Below are 17,337 nucleotides of genomic sequence, written 5' to 3'. Positions count from 1 at the left end.
GATTGCAGATACAAACAGAAAGGTTTACATCAAAGCTAAAAATAAATCTAAAGTTCTAAAAATTATGATCCCCATCCTCTTGGAATGTTTTTCGTCTTGTTATTTAAACCCTATTTGATTCTCAAACAACTTGGGCAAATTGAGTTTGCTCTACTCTTTAGGAACTCTTGTTACAAGCCATCTATCGATCCAATTTACCCATATTTATTAGTTTCCTACCAAGTATAAGGCACAGTGCTTCTTGTTGAGGATAGAATAGTCCCTTCCCTCATGGAGCTTAGCAATGAAAAGTGTAATGGGCAGAAAAATAATATTCATAACTATGGAAACGTTTAACATAGCTTGGGTTTGGACATCTACTTGTCAAGAGCTCAAATAATTCACTTAAACCAACAATGAGCTCTCTTTTCTTAATTCACTCCCCTAGTTTGTATGCCCACTTACCATGGTCACACGATCACTTACCATGGCCATACAATAAATTTCTAGTGAAATCTAAAGCCGCTAGTAATGGCACAGACAAGAAAATAAACATCATTACTGAAATACCTGGCAACCTTGATATAAAGCTGTTCATAAGGCTTATGGCCCAGGGCTGTCTGGGAGTAGAGCCGCCCCACAACTGGTCTTCAGAAGTTTCAAAAACCAAGGTATTTGAATGAACATCTGTTCTGTAATTAATTCAGACGTGTGTGTGTGTGTGTGTGTGTCTGTGTGAACCTCTAGCAAATTTAGAGCTTTTATTACTAGTTTATTACTGCATATTAACTTTACTTTCTAAAGTTCATTCCTTTATTTTCTGGGCAAAAAGGCACATGTCTCTGGGGCTCTAATAATAGACATACTCACGTCCTAAGTTCTATGTTACTGTTTGAATCCTCACCACTAGTCTACAAAATTTATGCTCTTATTACTCCCATTTTTTATATGAAGAACCTGAAGCACAGGTAGGTTAAGTAACTTGCCCAGAATTACCCAGTTAGCAGAAGGCAAAACCAAGATTTGAACTCCGCACTCTGGGTGCAGAGTTGATGATTGAGGCCACCAGACTACATTGCTGCCCAATGACTGTAAGGAGTCCAGAAGGAGACACATCAGAGAGGAGCAATCAACACTCCCCATGGAAATGGAAAGGGGAAAACAAAATAGGATCTGATTTACAGTTTTATTGTGGCCGGGTGCAGTGGCTCAGGCACTTTGGGAGGCCAAGGTGGGCAGATTGCTTGAGATCAGGACTTTGAGACCAGCCCGGCCAACATGGTGAAAACCTGTCTCTACTAAAAATACAAAAATTATCTGGGCATGGTGGCTGGCACCTGCAGTCCTAGCTACTTAGGAGGTTGAGGCACGAGACTCGCTTGAGCGTGGGAGGCGGAGGCTGCAGTAAGTTGAGATCACACCACTGTACTTCAGCCTGGGCAACAGTGAGACTGTGTCTCAAAAAAAAAAAAAAAAAAGTAAACTACATAAATCAATAAATAAAGTTTTATTGCTTTCACAAATTCACATTCAGGTCTGGTGGGGAATAAGAAACAATTCTCTCTCCACAACCCTATAATATTAATTTTTCTCTCTAATGATTAGGGAATTCAAGTGAACTGCTTAACTTTGAATAGCAATCAATATAGACAATTTTAATTTGGACATATGAAACAAAAGACAGATATGTTAAACAGTATCACCCTATTCATATTAATATTTATATTTCATCTTCCAATCTGCTTTTAAATTGAAGACAGAGTGGGCCCAACTCTATCTTCCTTGGATATATTTGACCAGATTTTCATTGTTTTAAATGGACTCAAAGGGGAGATGGGCTAAGTCCTAATTTTCAAACTGCCATCCTCCAGATGAGAATCACAATTAGACATTAAAGAAGGTACAGAATGACATTCTCAGTATTCATTTGATATCTTATGAAAGAAAATTACTGATAATCAGCAGGTCAGCTCTATATTTAAAAATAATTCTTTGGCTAAATGAGAGACCAAAAACTTATTATGCCACAGGTTAATGCAACCAACTTGAAAAATAATTTACAATATCTAGTAAATGTTAGGATGTATCGGGCTAGTAGCCAGTGCTTCTACTCCTAGATATAGAGAGAGGTTCTTCCATAGGTACATAAAGAGACATGTATAATAACATTCATAAAAGCATTATTTCTAACGGTAAGAAAAACTGGAAATCGTCTACATTTCCATAATAGAAGATTGAATAAATAGTGATATATTCATTCAATGGAATACCATACAGCAGTTATAAAGAATGAACCAGAGCCACAGTGATCAACAAGGACACATCTAAAAACAATGCAGACAGAACAAAGTCAGGAGCGGAAGATACTACAACATGATTTACCATTTATAGAATGTCTTTAAACATGCAAAAATAAGGTGTTGTTTATGTATATACACATGTATAGTATAAGTATAAAACCATGCACGGAAATGATGAACAACAAGCTCAAAAATAGTTACCTCTGCGAGATTGTAGGGGAGGAGGGAACTGGGAGAAGTAACGAGAGGGCTTAAATTGTATTCTTTTAAAAATATTAAATATCATGAAATGATAAGAATGGACAAAGCTGGGTAGGTGGGTTTTATTATTTTATTATCTTACATTATTTTGAATGCCAGTTCCATGATATCCGGAACTCGTTTTGTTGACCGCTGTATTCATGGAACCCAGAACAATGCCTGACACATAGTAGAGCCTCGAAAATTGTTCAATGAATGAACGAATGATTCTCTCTACAATTCTGTATATTTGAAATAATTCTTTTAAAATCAAAATAAAATACAGAAATAAAAATATGAAAAATATTGTGCTTTCTCAGCAAAAAGAAAAACTGGACAAAATAGAAAAAAAATTAAAAGAGAAAAATATGCCTTCTCATAGCACATATATTTGTGAAATCTGTGTAAAAGGAAAGAAGAAGACTTTTGGGGTCTGGGAACGGTGGCTCACACCTGTAACCTCAATGCTTTGGGAGGCTGAGGCAGGAGGATCACTTAAGGCCAGAAGTTTGAGACCAGCCTGGGCAACATAGAGAGACCCTGTCCCTACAAAAAAAATAAAATAAAATAAAATTAGCTGGGCATGGTGGCACACATCTGTAGTTCCAGCCCTTTGGGAGGCTGAGATTAGAGGATCGCTTGAGCCCAGGAGGTCAAGGCTACAGTGAGCTCTGACTGCACCACTGTACTCCACCCTGGGCGACAGAGTAAGACCTTGTCTCTTAAACAAGGAGGCTTTCGGAGAAATCAAGGCTTAGAGTTTCTAAAAAATACATGTTTAAAGATTGGAGGGAGGGAGGCCTGGGATGGTTCACATTTGATAAATTTGTAGATTAGGATGGTTCATATTAAATCTATAAAATGGAGCTTTCTAGCTTTATGTTAAGGTAAACAAAGAATGGGTGAAAATCAATAGCTCAATCTGCATGAGCTGCACTGTTTTCCAACCAGACCAAGTATACTTGCTATTAATGCCTAAAGAAACTTTAAAAACCAAAATAGCCCATCACTTATGTCCTCTGGTCCAAATGTCTTCAAGATCCGTGAGCAGGCAAGGTCTTCCCCAGTACCCTCCCACTCGCCCCCACAGCACAGCACAGCAAAGCACACCATTGTGTATCACTGTTGCATGGACTCCAACATTTTGAGGCAGTCCCATAGTTCAGAAAAGGCACAAAAAAATACATATGGAGACAAGTCATTTTTCTTGCCATTTTCATTTAACTCATCAGGAAATGGCAAACTACAATAGCATGCAGCTGGATCATGCATTCAGTAAGACCAAGACAAACAAATTGAAAAGTACCTCGGAAGTCACCTTGCAAGACAGTAACTTAGAAGTGTACTGGCAGAGAGGGAAAAGACCAGGGTTAGTACATGGCAGTGACACGCTTACAGAACACCCCCTAGCCGGGAACAGGCACCACACCAGAAGAGGATGGGAGGGGAAGTAATACCAGGAGGCCATTCTACACCCATGCCAAAACTTTCTCCAACTGATATTAGTTTATAAGTCTTTCCTTTGCAGCAACTAGATACCCTATTGTTCACTAATAAAAATATCAGATAAGCCGTACTTTGCTAACTCAAAACGTTGCTTTCATTTTCTGCCCTTTGAATTAACAAGATTCCTTCCCCTCTGTACACAACCAGCTGCCCACCAGCAAGGTCGTTGGGGGCCCTTTTGGATTTGCTGGAATCTGTAGCCAAATAGCCTTTCTCTTCCCATATGTTTCTCTGAACCCCAAAGCCGTCGTGTAACCTGTTGTTCCATTAAAAGAAGATCCTAATCACAGGAGTTGGTTTGTGGAGGCAGATTCTCTGAAACTGGCCTAAGGGTAGTCCTGCCTAGGGAGACCACACAGCCTCCCTCGTCAGAACCTTGGGGACCTGGGTAAGTTCCTGAAAGTGGGATCATCCTTTGATAGCAATTTCGGGTGATTATTTAGGATTATTAGTATGAGCACTTAGGAACTGAAATGATCCTTTTGTTCCTATAGGGGACTAAAAGTCTTCCGCAAAGTACAGAAAAAAATGGCCTGACAATGGAAAATGAGATAGCAGGATCGATTTGGGACATCCTTCTCCAGAATTATGGTAATAAGCACACATTTACACTGCTTGGGGCATTTAAAGCATTTATTGGTTTGGGGCATTGATAGCCATAGACTAGTTAGGTGGGATCCCACATCTGTGATCGCTGACTGCTTCTTATATGTAACACTTAGGAATTATAGTTCTGTCATGATTGGGCTAATGGCTGGCGGCTGACAAGTCAGGAGCTCTTCTCTCTCCTTTGCACCTTCACTAGGGTATGAGTGAGAACCCAAGAGAGAGTTAGGGAAGCACAAGGCATCACTGAGCTTCCTGTAGAATCTAGGGGAACAGGAGGCAGATGGGCTTCCTTCACCCACTAAGCGAGACGATGGCCACAACTCTCAATGCATGTCTTGGTCTGGAAGGGTAATGTGTGCCAGGAACTCTCAGTTTTGACGCAGCCCAGGAGAACTGACGAGGTCTTCTCTTGTTCTAAGACAAGACAGAGTGATTGGATGACCTCTCAGTAATTAAGTCATGGGATGAGAAAGAGAGAGAGCACACAGGAAAACCCCACTGAAAGCAGATCCTGTGCTAGAAGTAAAGATGGGGCTGAACATCCAGAAGGCTGTGATTTGGACTCTGGTCAGCATCCCTCCAACTGAGAAAGGCAAAGCAAACCCTCGAGATGTTTATGAGCATCACTGACTTTCTGAGGCTCAGGTCAGGTTAGGGAAATAATTGGCTGGAAAAATACTGTTTGCCTAAATACAGTCATGTCACTTAGGACAGACTGACGAGTCATAGTTTCCTAAAGGGATTCTTCATGCCTGAAGGAAAAACATCCAGATAGTCCATCATTTGTGCCCACTGATCCAAATGTCTTCCAGATCCATGAGTGGGCAACCCCACCTTGGAGGCAGTCCCTTTGCAAGGCATCAAGAAGCCCTTTAGGAAACTAGGATTCACTCGTCCATTAGGAATTGCATGACTGAGCAGAAATGGTATGAGACCCAGATAAGGGGACATCTCTACATAAGAGAACATTTCCAGATAAGAGAAACCCACAATATGAATAGGACTGCTGCATCTGCGTGTGTGGTGCGTGCACTGCACAAAAGCATCAGACTAAAGGGATGAATGGTACTAAAGCCCAGTCTCCTACTCTACCCCCAAAATGTGTGGCTGGTGCAGGGCTGCATCTTCACAGAGGAACAAGGGTGACTTTTTTCCTAATTCACACAAAGGCCTTGCATAAGTTGGTAAACAGCCCTGGGTAAGTGGGTGGGGGTGGGGATAGTAATCCTCCTGTCCCCAGAATTAGCCAAGAGGTCCATTAATAAGTGAGGCTGGAGATGCTCATTGGTGACTTCAATATGCAGGACAAAGAAATCAGCCCAGGTGGGTGAAGACTGTGGCCACTAAAGGGAGTACTTTGCTCAAGTTCTGAGTTAGTAACAAATATGGCTGGTTGGGGATAACCTTTGGATAACACCACTCCCTGACTCCCATAAGCCAGAGTCCTCTCTGCATATGACTTTTTACAAAGTGGAAAACTGGAGAGAGCAGGGCCCTGAGCTGAGTCCCGGTGGACAGGACCCCAGAGGCCACCAAAACTCTGATGGTGCTCGGGGCTCGGGGCCTCAGGGGACACTGAAGTTGTTTTGATGGCAAAGATCAGTGTTTCTCACTTAGCAAAACTTCCGCCATAGCTACATTCTATTCTTCTCCTTCTGTCTTTCACTCTCCTCAATATCATTGTGTCTAACATATCGCACTTTATACATATTCCAATGATCAGTGCCTGTCTTGTTTTTAACTCTGCCTTCTCCTTAGAAAGAATAAAAAATAATTATTATTTTTGCTTAATTCACAAAGAACTGCTAATTTCAATGGCCAAACACATGGTTGTATTCTAATCATGTGACAGGTACTGATTTCTCAGGTATGATTTATCATCTCCAAAAGGGCATGCCAAAACGCTGCCAAGTGGCTTACTGGAAAGAATGTTGGCAAATGGAGGTACCAGGGGTGATGCTACATAACATGGGGAGATGCTGGGTATGTAGGTGTGAGCCACTGAGGTGCTTAGAGGGTGGAGAGTCTAAGAAGCCATGTTTCTCCGTGAGAATAGTGTATATAAATGGAGGCTAGAGACCAGAATTACTTTACCTTTAAGAGAATTAACTTTATGCTTCTACAGATAGGTAAGCCAGTTACATAACTCAACCCCCCAGCAATGCATCTGCTCTCTATTACTATCCTTCTGGTATTAAAGAAAAAAAATGGAAAAGGGGCCACAGATCAGTTAGGAAAAAAATGAATCTTTGTTCATCCCTACAGGTAAATTTCAACACATTCACCAGTGATCGACATAGATAAAGGAGAAAAGATCCCCTGAATTGGAAGGGCTAGGAGAGGGCTCTCATTTGAAGCCTGACTGATGATCATATGTTTGCTTTAGAAGCAATCTGAATTTGTTGTTTTAGATTTGAACTCTTAAATGAGCATATAGTGGATTGGTAGATTTTGTCCTGATCCTAAGAATTTTCAACAACAGCGAACTTGGTTCTGTTGTAACAGCAATAACAGTGCAAAACATTTGGCTTTGAATCCAAGATCCAGGGATATTAACAGCTTAATTAGTTAGGTCTCTTCCTTTTTCAAAATGTTTATTTACTGGGAAATATAGAGACAGGAGGCTGCCTCTTCACTTCGTAAGTGAAGGGCAATCAGCATGTTAAAACACTGATTCCAAGCAGCTTCATTCATGCAAAGGAAAAATCCAACCTGGTTGGCATTTGTTAGGTGGCTGCCAGAGTGTCAGCGTGTGCACGAAAGTTTCCAGCCCTCTGCTTTTATGAAATGAGTGAGAAATGCCTCTACCCGTCTGTATGGAGTATTTTTCCCTATCATCTGCACTCCAACACAAAAGACACACACAAGTGACAAGTAGAATGTGCTCAGCAAACACTTGCGTGGGTCACATGCTAAGTGGTTCTACTTGTTCTTCCCCATCCACACCAGAGTGTGGGGCATCCACTTGGCTAAATTCTGCCAAAGCTGCTGATGTATAGAGCAGAGTCGCTGGGAGAAAAGAAACCAGACACCTAGAGCACCAAGCTTCAAAATGATCTAGCCTCCCGAAAATTCTTAAGGTAAACTTCATCCTTTGAAGTGGGGCTTCAAAGAAGGGCTGGTGAAAGTGACTGAGGAGCCAGGGAAAAATCCTACAGGCTCACGAAAGGAGCTGCTGGCTCCCCTACAGTGACGTTCAGCAGTGGAAATGTCTGCAGCAGCTACCCAGGGCCAGGCGTCATCCCACTGTCTAATACAGCGAACAGCCCAGTAGAATAGCTGCAGCCTAATACAGCAACTGAGACAGCGCTCCATGCAGTTCAGGTGTGAACACAAGGGAAAGCCTGGGAGATGCCAAGTGAGTAGCCAGCTGCCAGATATCCATCTGCTTTCTTCATTTCTTTACCACCATATATTTTGAAAGCAACTTTCAGTATCTGGGCTTCAACTCCAGAAATCCTTTAACTTAGCCAGCTAGGATATAAAGGCAATAAAGCAGCAGAGAATTCTTTTTTTTTTTTTTTTTTTTTGAGACAGAGTCTCGCTCAGTTGCCCAGGCTGGAGTGCATTGGCGCGATCTCGGCTCACTGTAAGCTCCGCGTCCCAGGCTCACGCCATTCTCCTGCCTCAGCCTCCCGTGTAGCTGGGACTACAGGCCCACCGCCACGCCCGGCTAATTTTTTGTATTTTTAGTAGAGACGGGGTTTCATCATGTTAGCCAGGATGGTCTCGATCTCCTGACCTCGTGATCCGCCTGCCTTGGCCTCCCAAAGTGCTGGGATTACAGGTGTGAGCCACCACGCCCGGCCAGCAGCAGGGAATTCTTACTGTGAACCCCATAGTATTCAAGTTTAAGGTGACCAGATGGTTTATCACCCAAACTGGGACACTTTCAAGGGGGAAAGGCAGGCTGGGTGCAGTGGCTCATGCCTGTAATCCCAGCACTTTAGGAGGCTGTGGTGGGAATATACCCTTGAGCTCAGGAGTTGAAGAACAGCCTGAGCAACATAATGAGACCTCCTTTCTAGAAAAAAGTTAAAAAATAAGCCAGGTGTGGTGACATATGCCTGTGGTCCCAGCTATTCAGGAGGCTGAGGCAGGAGGATTGCCCAAACCCAGGAGGTCGAGGCTGCAACGAGCCATGATTACATCACTGCATTCCAGCCTGGGTAACAGAGACAAACCCTGTCTCAACAACAACAAAAGAGTGAAAGGGGATATTAATAATCCCAGCATCACAACAGGGCATAAGCCAGGACTGTCTCAGGTAAACTGGGTAGGATCCTCAACCAACCCAAGCTATTTGTGACTTGCGTGCAGTCAGGGGAGGAGGTGGTGCCTTCAATATGTGCTAAGAGACTGGTGCCAGAAGACCCATAGGAGGCTGGCATGAACCCTCAGGCTGATCTCCAGGCTCCTGGGACTGTGTAGAGCAACAGTTCCTACGTCTCTAACTGGAGAAAGAAACCACAGAGCAGATGACTTCCTTCACAGTTAATTTGAACGTTATGTGCAAAGTTCCTAGGGTTTGGGGGTAGCAAAGTAGCCATGTGGTTTTCAACTGTCATTTTAACTGGCTCTTTGCTGTCAAGCTATGCACGTGGGCTTGTTAACAGTCCCAAATACACTCGGTCTTTTAAGCACTGTGTAACATTGTTAGGGATTGCCTAGAGGGTCAGCTTTGAAGGAACAGCATCTTCATCCTTCTCTAGAGAAATACAATCTCTACTGGGCAATGGTAGAAATCAGCTCCCAGGTGTTTAGGGATGATTTCAGGGCCCTTGCACCCCTCTCCCTGTGTGGCCCTTGCATGCTGTCTTTCTATGCACCAAAGATCTTACACACTAGCCTTGCTGGTCAACTCCAGCTATACTTGGCTGCAAACAACCAGCTCCCTGCATGATCAACATTTTTTTTTTTTGAAACAGGCAAAAACCCAAACCCAGTTCCAGGCATGTGAAACCACATATTTGAAAACCTATATTGGAACCCTAATGCTGACCAGACAACCACATACACATTTGTGCCTGGACTGGAATGCCACACGCCACACCGACGGCCGCGCTCAGAGAAGTGAAAGAGGAAAGGAGGAAAAACTTACACTACTATCATCCATTCTCTCGCGCCTTTTAGATTTGTGTGTCTCATAGTCTTCCATGAGGGTCTGCATCAGATTCTTGGGCCGCTGGGTTCCGGCAGCCTCTTCAGGGGCTAAGTCAGGCTGCAAGCTGGGGCCTTCAGTGGTGGGGGATGGAGGAGGTTTGACTTTCTCTATTTTCCCTGAAACAACATGAAGAGAACACCCTTTCTAAGCTTGTCTGCTCATGACTGCTTTTAGAAAGAGAAAACTGGCAAATAAAAGAGCAACAACCTCTGACACAGAGAATGGTACCAGAATGATGGTTAAGTGTAGGCCATTTTATTATATTACAGGATCAAAGCACTTAAGGTTAATGCACAAACCCATCCAAAGATCTCAAGGACACCAAGTTCCAAAAAGTCAGTTAGATCAAACAGGCCCGGCACACAGTCTGCAAATATATGTTGGACGGACAGACACAGTTGTTTTGAGACATGTATCCTATCACAGATCATAGAATTAGACTGTCAGAGGTGGTGGCGCCTTGGAGACTCAGAGACCCACTTCTTAACAGATGAAAGAGCTTGAGGCTCTGCCAAGGGAAGGCTGTGCCGAAGTCACAGGGAGCCAGTGATGGTACCCAGGCCTCCTGCTTTCCTCACCAGGGTCTATCCTCTATAGCAGAGGAAGCCAGCTGTCTGCTGACCTGCCCAGGCATTTTGTGCAGACAGCTCAGTGTTATAATACCTTTGAATAAGGATGAGGCTTGTTCTTCTCAGTTCACCCCAGTCTTATACTGGCCAGCTTCATTCATTTACCTCACCTGCTGGGGTCCTGAAACATGAGGGTTTGAGGCATCCCAGACCTTAGGAAGTGTACACCAACAAAGGCAGTGGAAAAGGTGCACACCAGCCTTGGGAATGGGGAGATTTTAGCTCTTGCAATGTCCTCCAAGAATCCTCAGGATGGAGAGATGAGGTCAGTGATTAATTCAACAGTGGTGTGATGACTCTATGCACCCTTACCAAGACCATTTCCATCCCTCCCTCCCAAGAAATGCCTGGCCCTGGCTTCTGACCCTTCAAGGGGTGGGTTTATTGCCACAGAGCCCCAAATGCACTACTGAGAAGTATCTTCAAGTACAATTAGGATTCTTCCAATTATGCCCTTTGTGGTTGACATGGCTAGAATGTGTGAACAAGGAATGTGGAGAAAACACACAAGATAAATGGGGCTTGCATGGCCCCGTTTGGGAGGGAAAAGGACCATTTGACCTCTTCCAGTTCCAAGCCGAAGATGACTCACCTTTCTTCATCTTACATCCCAGGCTTCTAACTTGGCAACTGCCTGGTGTAGCAGGAATCACAAGTGAAGCCTGGTGTCCGTGTTTCTATGTGGGCTGCTTAGCCCTTTACTGGTACAACCTCCTTCTGATGAGAGCTACAAAGGCCTGGAGTCCAGGAAACCCAAGTTTTTCACTCCTGCTCTTCCAGTACTTGGCTATGTGACTGACTATAGATATCATTTCATACTCCCACTTCAATCATGGGCTGATCACTTAAATTCTCCTAGCTTTCAGCTGTCACATTTGGGGATTAGGTGGGAAATAGGTTTTAATATACAGAAAAGGGCACTTCATTTCATAGCCACATTACATTAATAAAAGTGAGATTCATTGCTTTGATCTAAATTACCAGGATAACTGAAAAGTCTTTTGATATTAACAGTACAATAATAAGTATTTCGAGATCTCCAAATTCACTGGAAAAGGTTTCTATTTTTTATTATGGAAATTAGGGAACACTATAATGACCCCTATAAACATTATAAACATCACCCAGAGTAAACATTTATCAAGATTTTAGTATAATCGGCTCTTCCTTCCTTCCTTAGACTTGCTGAATTATTTTAAACCAATCATAGACTTCAGGTCACCTCACTCCTGCACACTTACTATGCATCTCTGAAAATTCCGATTGACTTTTTAATTGAAGGCTTAAGAAACAACATAGCTCAGTGGTGAGCACGCAAGCTCTGGAGCCAGCCGGTTTGGGCTTGAACCCATGACTCGGCAGCCAAATCACTTTGCGCAAGTTATTTACTCTTTTGATATCTTAGTTTCCTCATCAGTAGAATGAGTATGATGACAGGGGTACCTACCTCAGATAGTTCTTATGAGGACAAAGTTAATATTTATAAGGTTAATATTCAGAACAGAAAGCATCTAATGAATCTAGCTACTATTTCATTGGAATCTCAAAGAATAATATGACTATAGGGTGAGATGAACAATTTCATGCATATTCTGCATACAATTTTTGCATCTCTTCTGGGACCAGAAATAGACACCAGTTACCAGGTTAATTTTCATCATTTTCCAGTTGACCTCTCAAGTGTCCGGATCACTTCCCAGCAGCCATTCTTCCAGCATTAAACACCTAGAAAGCACAGCCTATATTCATTGCTTCTAGCTTCTCCCTTTCACACAGCACAGTGGAACTCCTGTTTATATTTCTGTGAAGGCCATTTTCACATACTGACTTGAATCTTTATCTGGTTATTGAAGCTTTTGTCTTCTCAATTAAGCTATAATGTCATCCTGAGGACAGGGGGGTATGTTTCACCTGTCTATGAATCCCTTTAATTCATCTGAATGTAAACTCCATTAGAGTAGAGCTTTGCCTGTCTGGTCATTGCCAGACCCCAGCAGTAGCGGTGGTATACGGCACGAGGTAGGAAATTTATGTTTGTTGAGTAATCAGTAAGTCCATTATGAAATATACATAACAACCACAAGTAAATGCTTATGGATTGGGACAGAATCTCCCACAGAGAATTAGAGGAAAGGGCTTAAATGCCTTCACCAAAATATATGAATTAAAACATTTTAGGTCTACAGAATCACAGACTCAATGGCTTTGGAGTAACAAGCGGATTTATATATCATTACTTTTGTAGGCTTCATGTCATCTGAGCCTTGCAACAACCCTGGGATGTAGTTAGGGTGGATGTCATGACCAAGAGGCCCAGACGCCAACTCCATCCCAAGTTACATGAGATAGTAACAGTCACAGTCTGGAGCCCAAACCCAGTGTTGATGATGGCTGAATTAAATTATGGGGTGTATGCAGAAAGAATGCTGTAAAGAGGGTGAAGGATGACTATAGAGAAGTGCTCAGCCATTAAACATTAAAGACATTGCGGGCTTATTGATGATTTCATCCCTAGAGCAAGTTTTTCCAGTTCCAGCCACTAGAGGTCAGAGGAGTAACAGGAAAGAAAAGCTGGCTTAGCAGTTCTGGAGCAGGGGCTGCCAGGGACAAGGGGGCTGAGAATGGTCACTTTGGATAACTGAGCCCATGTTTTGGTTCTATCTACCCACTCAGGAGGGGCTATCACAGGTCCCCAGAGAGAGAAGACACTATGCCTCATCCCCAGACTTCCGGCCATCATTCTGGTCAGTATCAAGGGAAGCTAGCTCAGCCAGGCTTCCCTGCTGGGCCCTGTGATCTCTGATGCTCCTCTCCAAGTATGGTTCAAACCAGGCACCAGAACTCTGGGTGCCATCTTAGGAATCATACAGGCTGCTAAAAGGCTGGAGAGAAACCTGTTCCACACCTGACAACTTCCTCAGAGGTCCAGAGTTGCAGCCAGAGGTCCTCTCCATTAGGATGCTGACAGCACTCCGGATGCTCTTCCCCCCAATAGTAGACACTGCAGACAGCACCACTGTTTGGGTCTCGATCATTACATGAGTGTGATGCAAATAGTCTGTGCCACAGGCCTGGGAGCTCAATCACATCCTTTTTCATGACCTCATAAGGCCCCCTGAAGTCCCTTGGCCCAGAGGACATGCCCCAGTAGACTCCCCAAACCATGATGGTTGCCTTTGGTACTTCTTTTTCACTATTCCAGGGTGTATCCCACCCAGCACCTCCCCAGTAACCCCAGGTCCAGCTTTGCTTACTCCCGCAAACTTTGCGCTGCTATCGGTTTATTCACCTCATGAATGATTCAATAGCCTGTGACACCTGACATTTGCCCCATTTTGAATGAGCACATCCTGCCATCCAGTTCCTCACCTGCACTGAACACTCTATAGAACACTTTATTTTTTCTTTCATTTTTTTTGAAACGGAGTCTTGCTCTGTCGCCCAGGCTGGAGTGCGGTGATCTTGGTTCACTGCAACCTCTGCCTCCTGGGTTCAAGTGATTCTCCCAACTCAGCCTCCTGAGTAGCTGGGATTATAGGCACCCTCCACTACGCCTGGCTAATTTTTGTATTTTTACTAGAGACAGGGTTTCACCATTGTTGGCGAGGCTGGTCTCGAACTCCTGACCTCAGGTGATCAGTCTGCCTCACCCACCCAAAGTGCTGGGATTACAGGCATGAGCCACCATGCCTGGCCAGAACAGCTCTCCTGAAGGACCTCAGTCACTATCCCTGAACAACAACATGAACACACAGTGCCATGTAGACCTCAGGGCAGACCTGTATTGGTCTTGGCTGACGGCCAGTCCTAACATTTACAGAGCCAGGAACAGGTATAATGTGACCTCTAAAATGAACATAAGGAACCACTAGAACAATGTTAGACTGAAATTCTGAGTGGAGGATAGGAAACATTTGAGTTTATTTCGTAAACGTGATTATATTCAAACTATTCCATCTGGAGTAGCTTTAGACTTAAGCTTTTGAAGGTGTTTGAGGGTAAGTGGCTTCACTTGGTTAACTCCAAAGATGTGTTTCTAACATTATGTCCTGTGACCTTAGCTTTGTAAGATAGTACTTGACGCCACAAATAAAGAAATCTTTGGTCAAATTAAGCTTGGGACACACTGGGTTCAAGAAAACAAGGAGGGAGAGAGGGATTTGTTTACCAGAGGACTTCTGGTTTTAGTGTTAATATGATTGTGAAGCTCTAATTCAGGAATGGGAATATAGCATTTCTCAAGTTTATTTAACCAGAAAACCTCACTTCATAGAATCTATTAAATACCTCAAGAAAAAAAGCCAGGTGCAGAGGCTCATGCCTATAATCCCAGCACTTCGGGAGGCTTAGGTCAGAGAATCACTTGAGCTCAGGAGCTTGAGACCAGCCTGGTTAACACAGTGAGACCTCATCTCTAAAAAATTTTAAAGTAAGTAAATGAATACAGAACGGGGGGGGGAGGGAAGAAAAACCATTTAGGAAATACTGTTGTCTAGTGTGCAGTAGTTAACCAGCTTCCAAGGAACTTTTTTGGCCCAAGTTCATTTAATAATTAAGTATGGGCACAAAGCTCATGTACAAGAACGTTCAGCACTGTCTTTTCTTAACTACAGTAAGATATCTTCCTATTGAAGAATGGTTAAGTTAGCTATGGCTCATTTAGGCAATGAAGTATTATTTAGCCATTATAAATCATGTTTCAGACTCTCAAACTTAGAGGAACGGTTAAAGTCACGAGAAAATATTCAAAATATATTAAGAGAAAAAGCACATTGCAAAAGTAGAGATATTGCAGGAGTTCAAGAGTGCAGGAGGGAGAGCCAGACTGCCTGGGTTCAAATCCTAGTTCACCACTTATTAACTGTGTGAAAGAAGGCAAAAGTACAAGGCACATGGCAGACACTCAATCAGCATAAGATGAACACTATATGTTGCCTCCTATGGTGGGCAGAACAATGGTCTCACCAACAATGTCCAAGTCCTAATCCCCCAAACCTGTAATACGTTGCTTTACAGGTAAAAAGAACTTTGCAGTTGTGATTAAGTTTAGGTACTTGAAATGGGAAAGCTATCCTGATCCAGTTGGGTCTGATGTAATTGCAGAAGGGAAGTAGGAGAGAGAGAGAGAGAGAGAGAGAGAGAGAGATCTGAAGATGCTGCACTGCTGGCCTTGAAGATGGAGGAACAACAACAGAATAAAAGAGGGAAGAAAGTGAACTCTTCCCCAGAGCCTCTGGAAGGAACACTGCCTGCTGACACATTGATTTTAGCCCAGTCTTAGTTTGTTTGAGCTGCCATAAAATACCATAGACTGGATGGTTTGAGCAACACACACTTATTTTCTCACAGTTCTAGAGTCTGGAAGTCCAAGATCAAGGTGCCAGAATGGTCGGTTTCTGCTGAAGGCTCTCTCCCTGGATTGCAGACAGCTGCCTTCTTGCTGTGTCCTCACACAGTGGGGAGAGAAGCCGTCTGATGTCTCTTCTTACAAAGGCATTAATCCTATCATGAGGGCTCCACTCTGTGATTTCATGTAAACCTAATTATATCCCAAAGGGCCCACCTCCAAATACCACCACACTGAGGATTAAGACTTCAGTATATGAATTTGGGGGAGGGGGTCTCAATCCAGACCAGGCTGGTCTCAATCCTCCTTCTGGATTTAAGGTCTAACTTTTAAAAAGCCAAGAATGGGGATTCCAAAAGTTCTGAAAATTATTTTGGTCAGATATTCATCCATAGCAGATGAATTTCAGACTTCTGCCTTCTAAAGCTGTAAGATAATGCATGTGTAAGATAATGCATTTTAAAAAATTATTATTATTACTAGAGATAAGGTCTCACTATGTTGCCCAGGCTAGTCTTGAACTCCTGGGCTCAAGAGATCCTCTAGCCTCAGCTCCCCAAAGTGCTGGGATTACGGGCATGAGCCACTGTGCCTGGTTAAATGTGTATTTTTTACGCTACTATATTTGTGGTAATTTGTCACAGCAACAATAGAAATAAATGCAAGTATCAACCCAATATTGCCTTCCAAGCACCTATGGGCATGGAGAAAATCTAGAAAGGTGGCTATTCCTGGGGGAGTAGGATTATGAATCACTTGATTCTTTTTACATTTTTTCTACAATAAGCACACATTAATTTTAAAATATAAAACAAACCAGAAAACTTTTCTTGTAAATATTATTAGCCCATGCTGAGAAAAGCAGATAAACCTGCTTGTTTTAACCTTTATGGACTAGGCAGATCCACAAGCCCTTCCATCATCCCAGGCAGTGCATACCCAGAGGAGCTCAGAAGGAAAAAAACTGTTCATCTCTGCAATGGTGGTGCTCACAAGACTGTAGCATTGCAAGGTAGACTAAGGAGCAAGGAAAGCCAATGAGTTTCACTCCAAATTAGCTAGTGGTGTCTCCCATCATGAGTGGGAAAGCATAAATTGGTGTTTCCTGCTTATTCATCATGAATAGTTATACCACTGTGGTCCAGAGAAAGCAAGCTATGCCTTGGCTGTGCTTCTGGATTTTCCAGGCAAGACGGATTTCCCTTGGGCATCTGTGGCGGGCTGTGCTGACAGGGGGCAGAGAAAAGAATCTGCAATTCCTCCCACCCAAAGAACCCAAGAGATGGCTGCATGCACTCAGAATACAGCTGTTGTCATCCCTGACAGCCCAAATCCTCCTTCTGGATTTCAGGTCTAACTTTTAAAAAGCCAAGAATGAGGATTCCAAAAGTTCTGAAAATTTTGGTCAGATATGATGATTTGGGTGATTATAACACTCTCTATGCATGAAGTCTGAGGTCTTAAATCAAACAGCCTTTGTTTCCACATTTCTCAAAAGAAAAGAAAAAGCCATCACCCACTCATATTTAAAAACCAAACTGAACCGAACAAAAACACCCACCA

The 17,337-nt window shown here is 43.0% G+C and overlaps 1 protein-coding gene across 9 annotated transcripts in view; it reads right to left on the bottom strand.

Annotated features, from left to right (window-relative positions):
* Positions 1-17,337, bottom strand: part of PALM2AKAP2 (PALM2 and AKAP2 fusion) — a 550,991-nt gene that overhangs the window by 6,475 nt on the left and 527,179 nt on the right. For 8 of the 9 annotated variants that reach the window (XM_073021828.1, XM_007968462.3, XM_073021829.1 and 5 more), the window contains one exon: positions 9,736-9,914. The exons of the other annotated variant lie outside the window; for it this stretch is intronic. In XM_073021828.1, coding sequence (XP_072877929.1) covers positions 9,736-9,914 — 179 coding nt within the window. The remainder of the gene's footprint in view (positions 1-9,735; positions 9,915-17,337) is intronic. 9 annotated transcript variants of the gene reach the window in all.

Source organism: Chlorocebus sabaeus, chromosome 12 (assembly GCF_047675955.1).
Source record: "Chlorocebus sabaeus isolate Y175 chromosome 12, mChlSab1.0.hap1, whole genome shotgun sequence".
Classification (NCBI taxonomy): Eukaryota; Metazoa; Chordata; class Mammalia; order Primates; family Cercopithecidae; genus Chlorocebus; species Chlorocebus sabaeus.
This window is presented reverse-complemented; position numbering and strand designations above follow the sequence as displayed.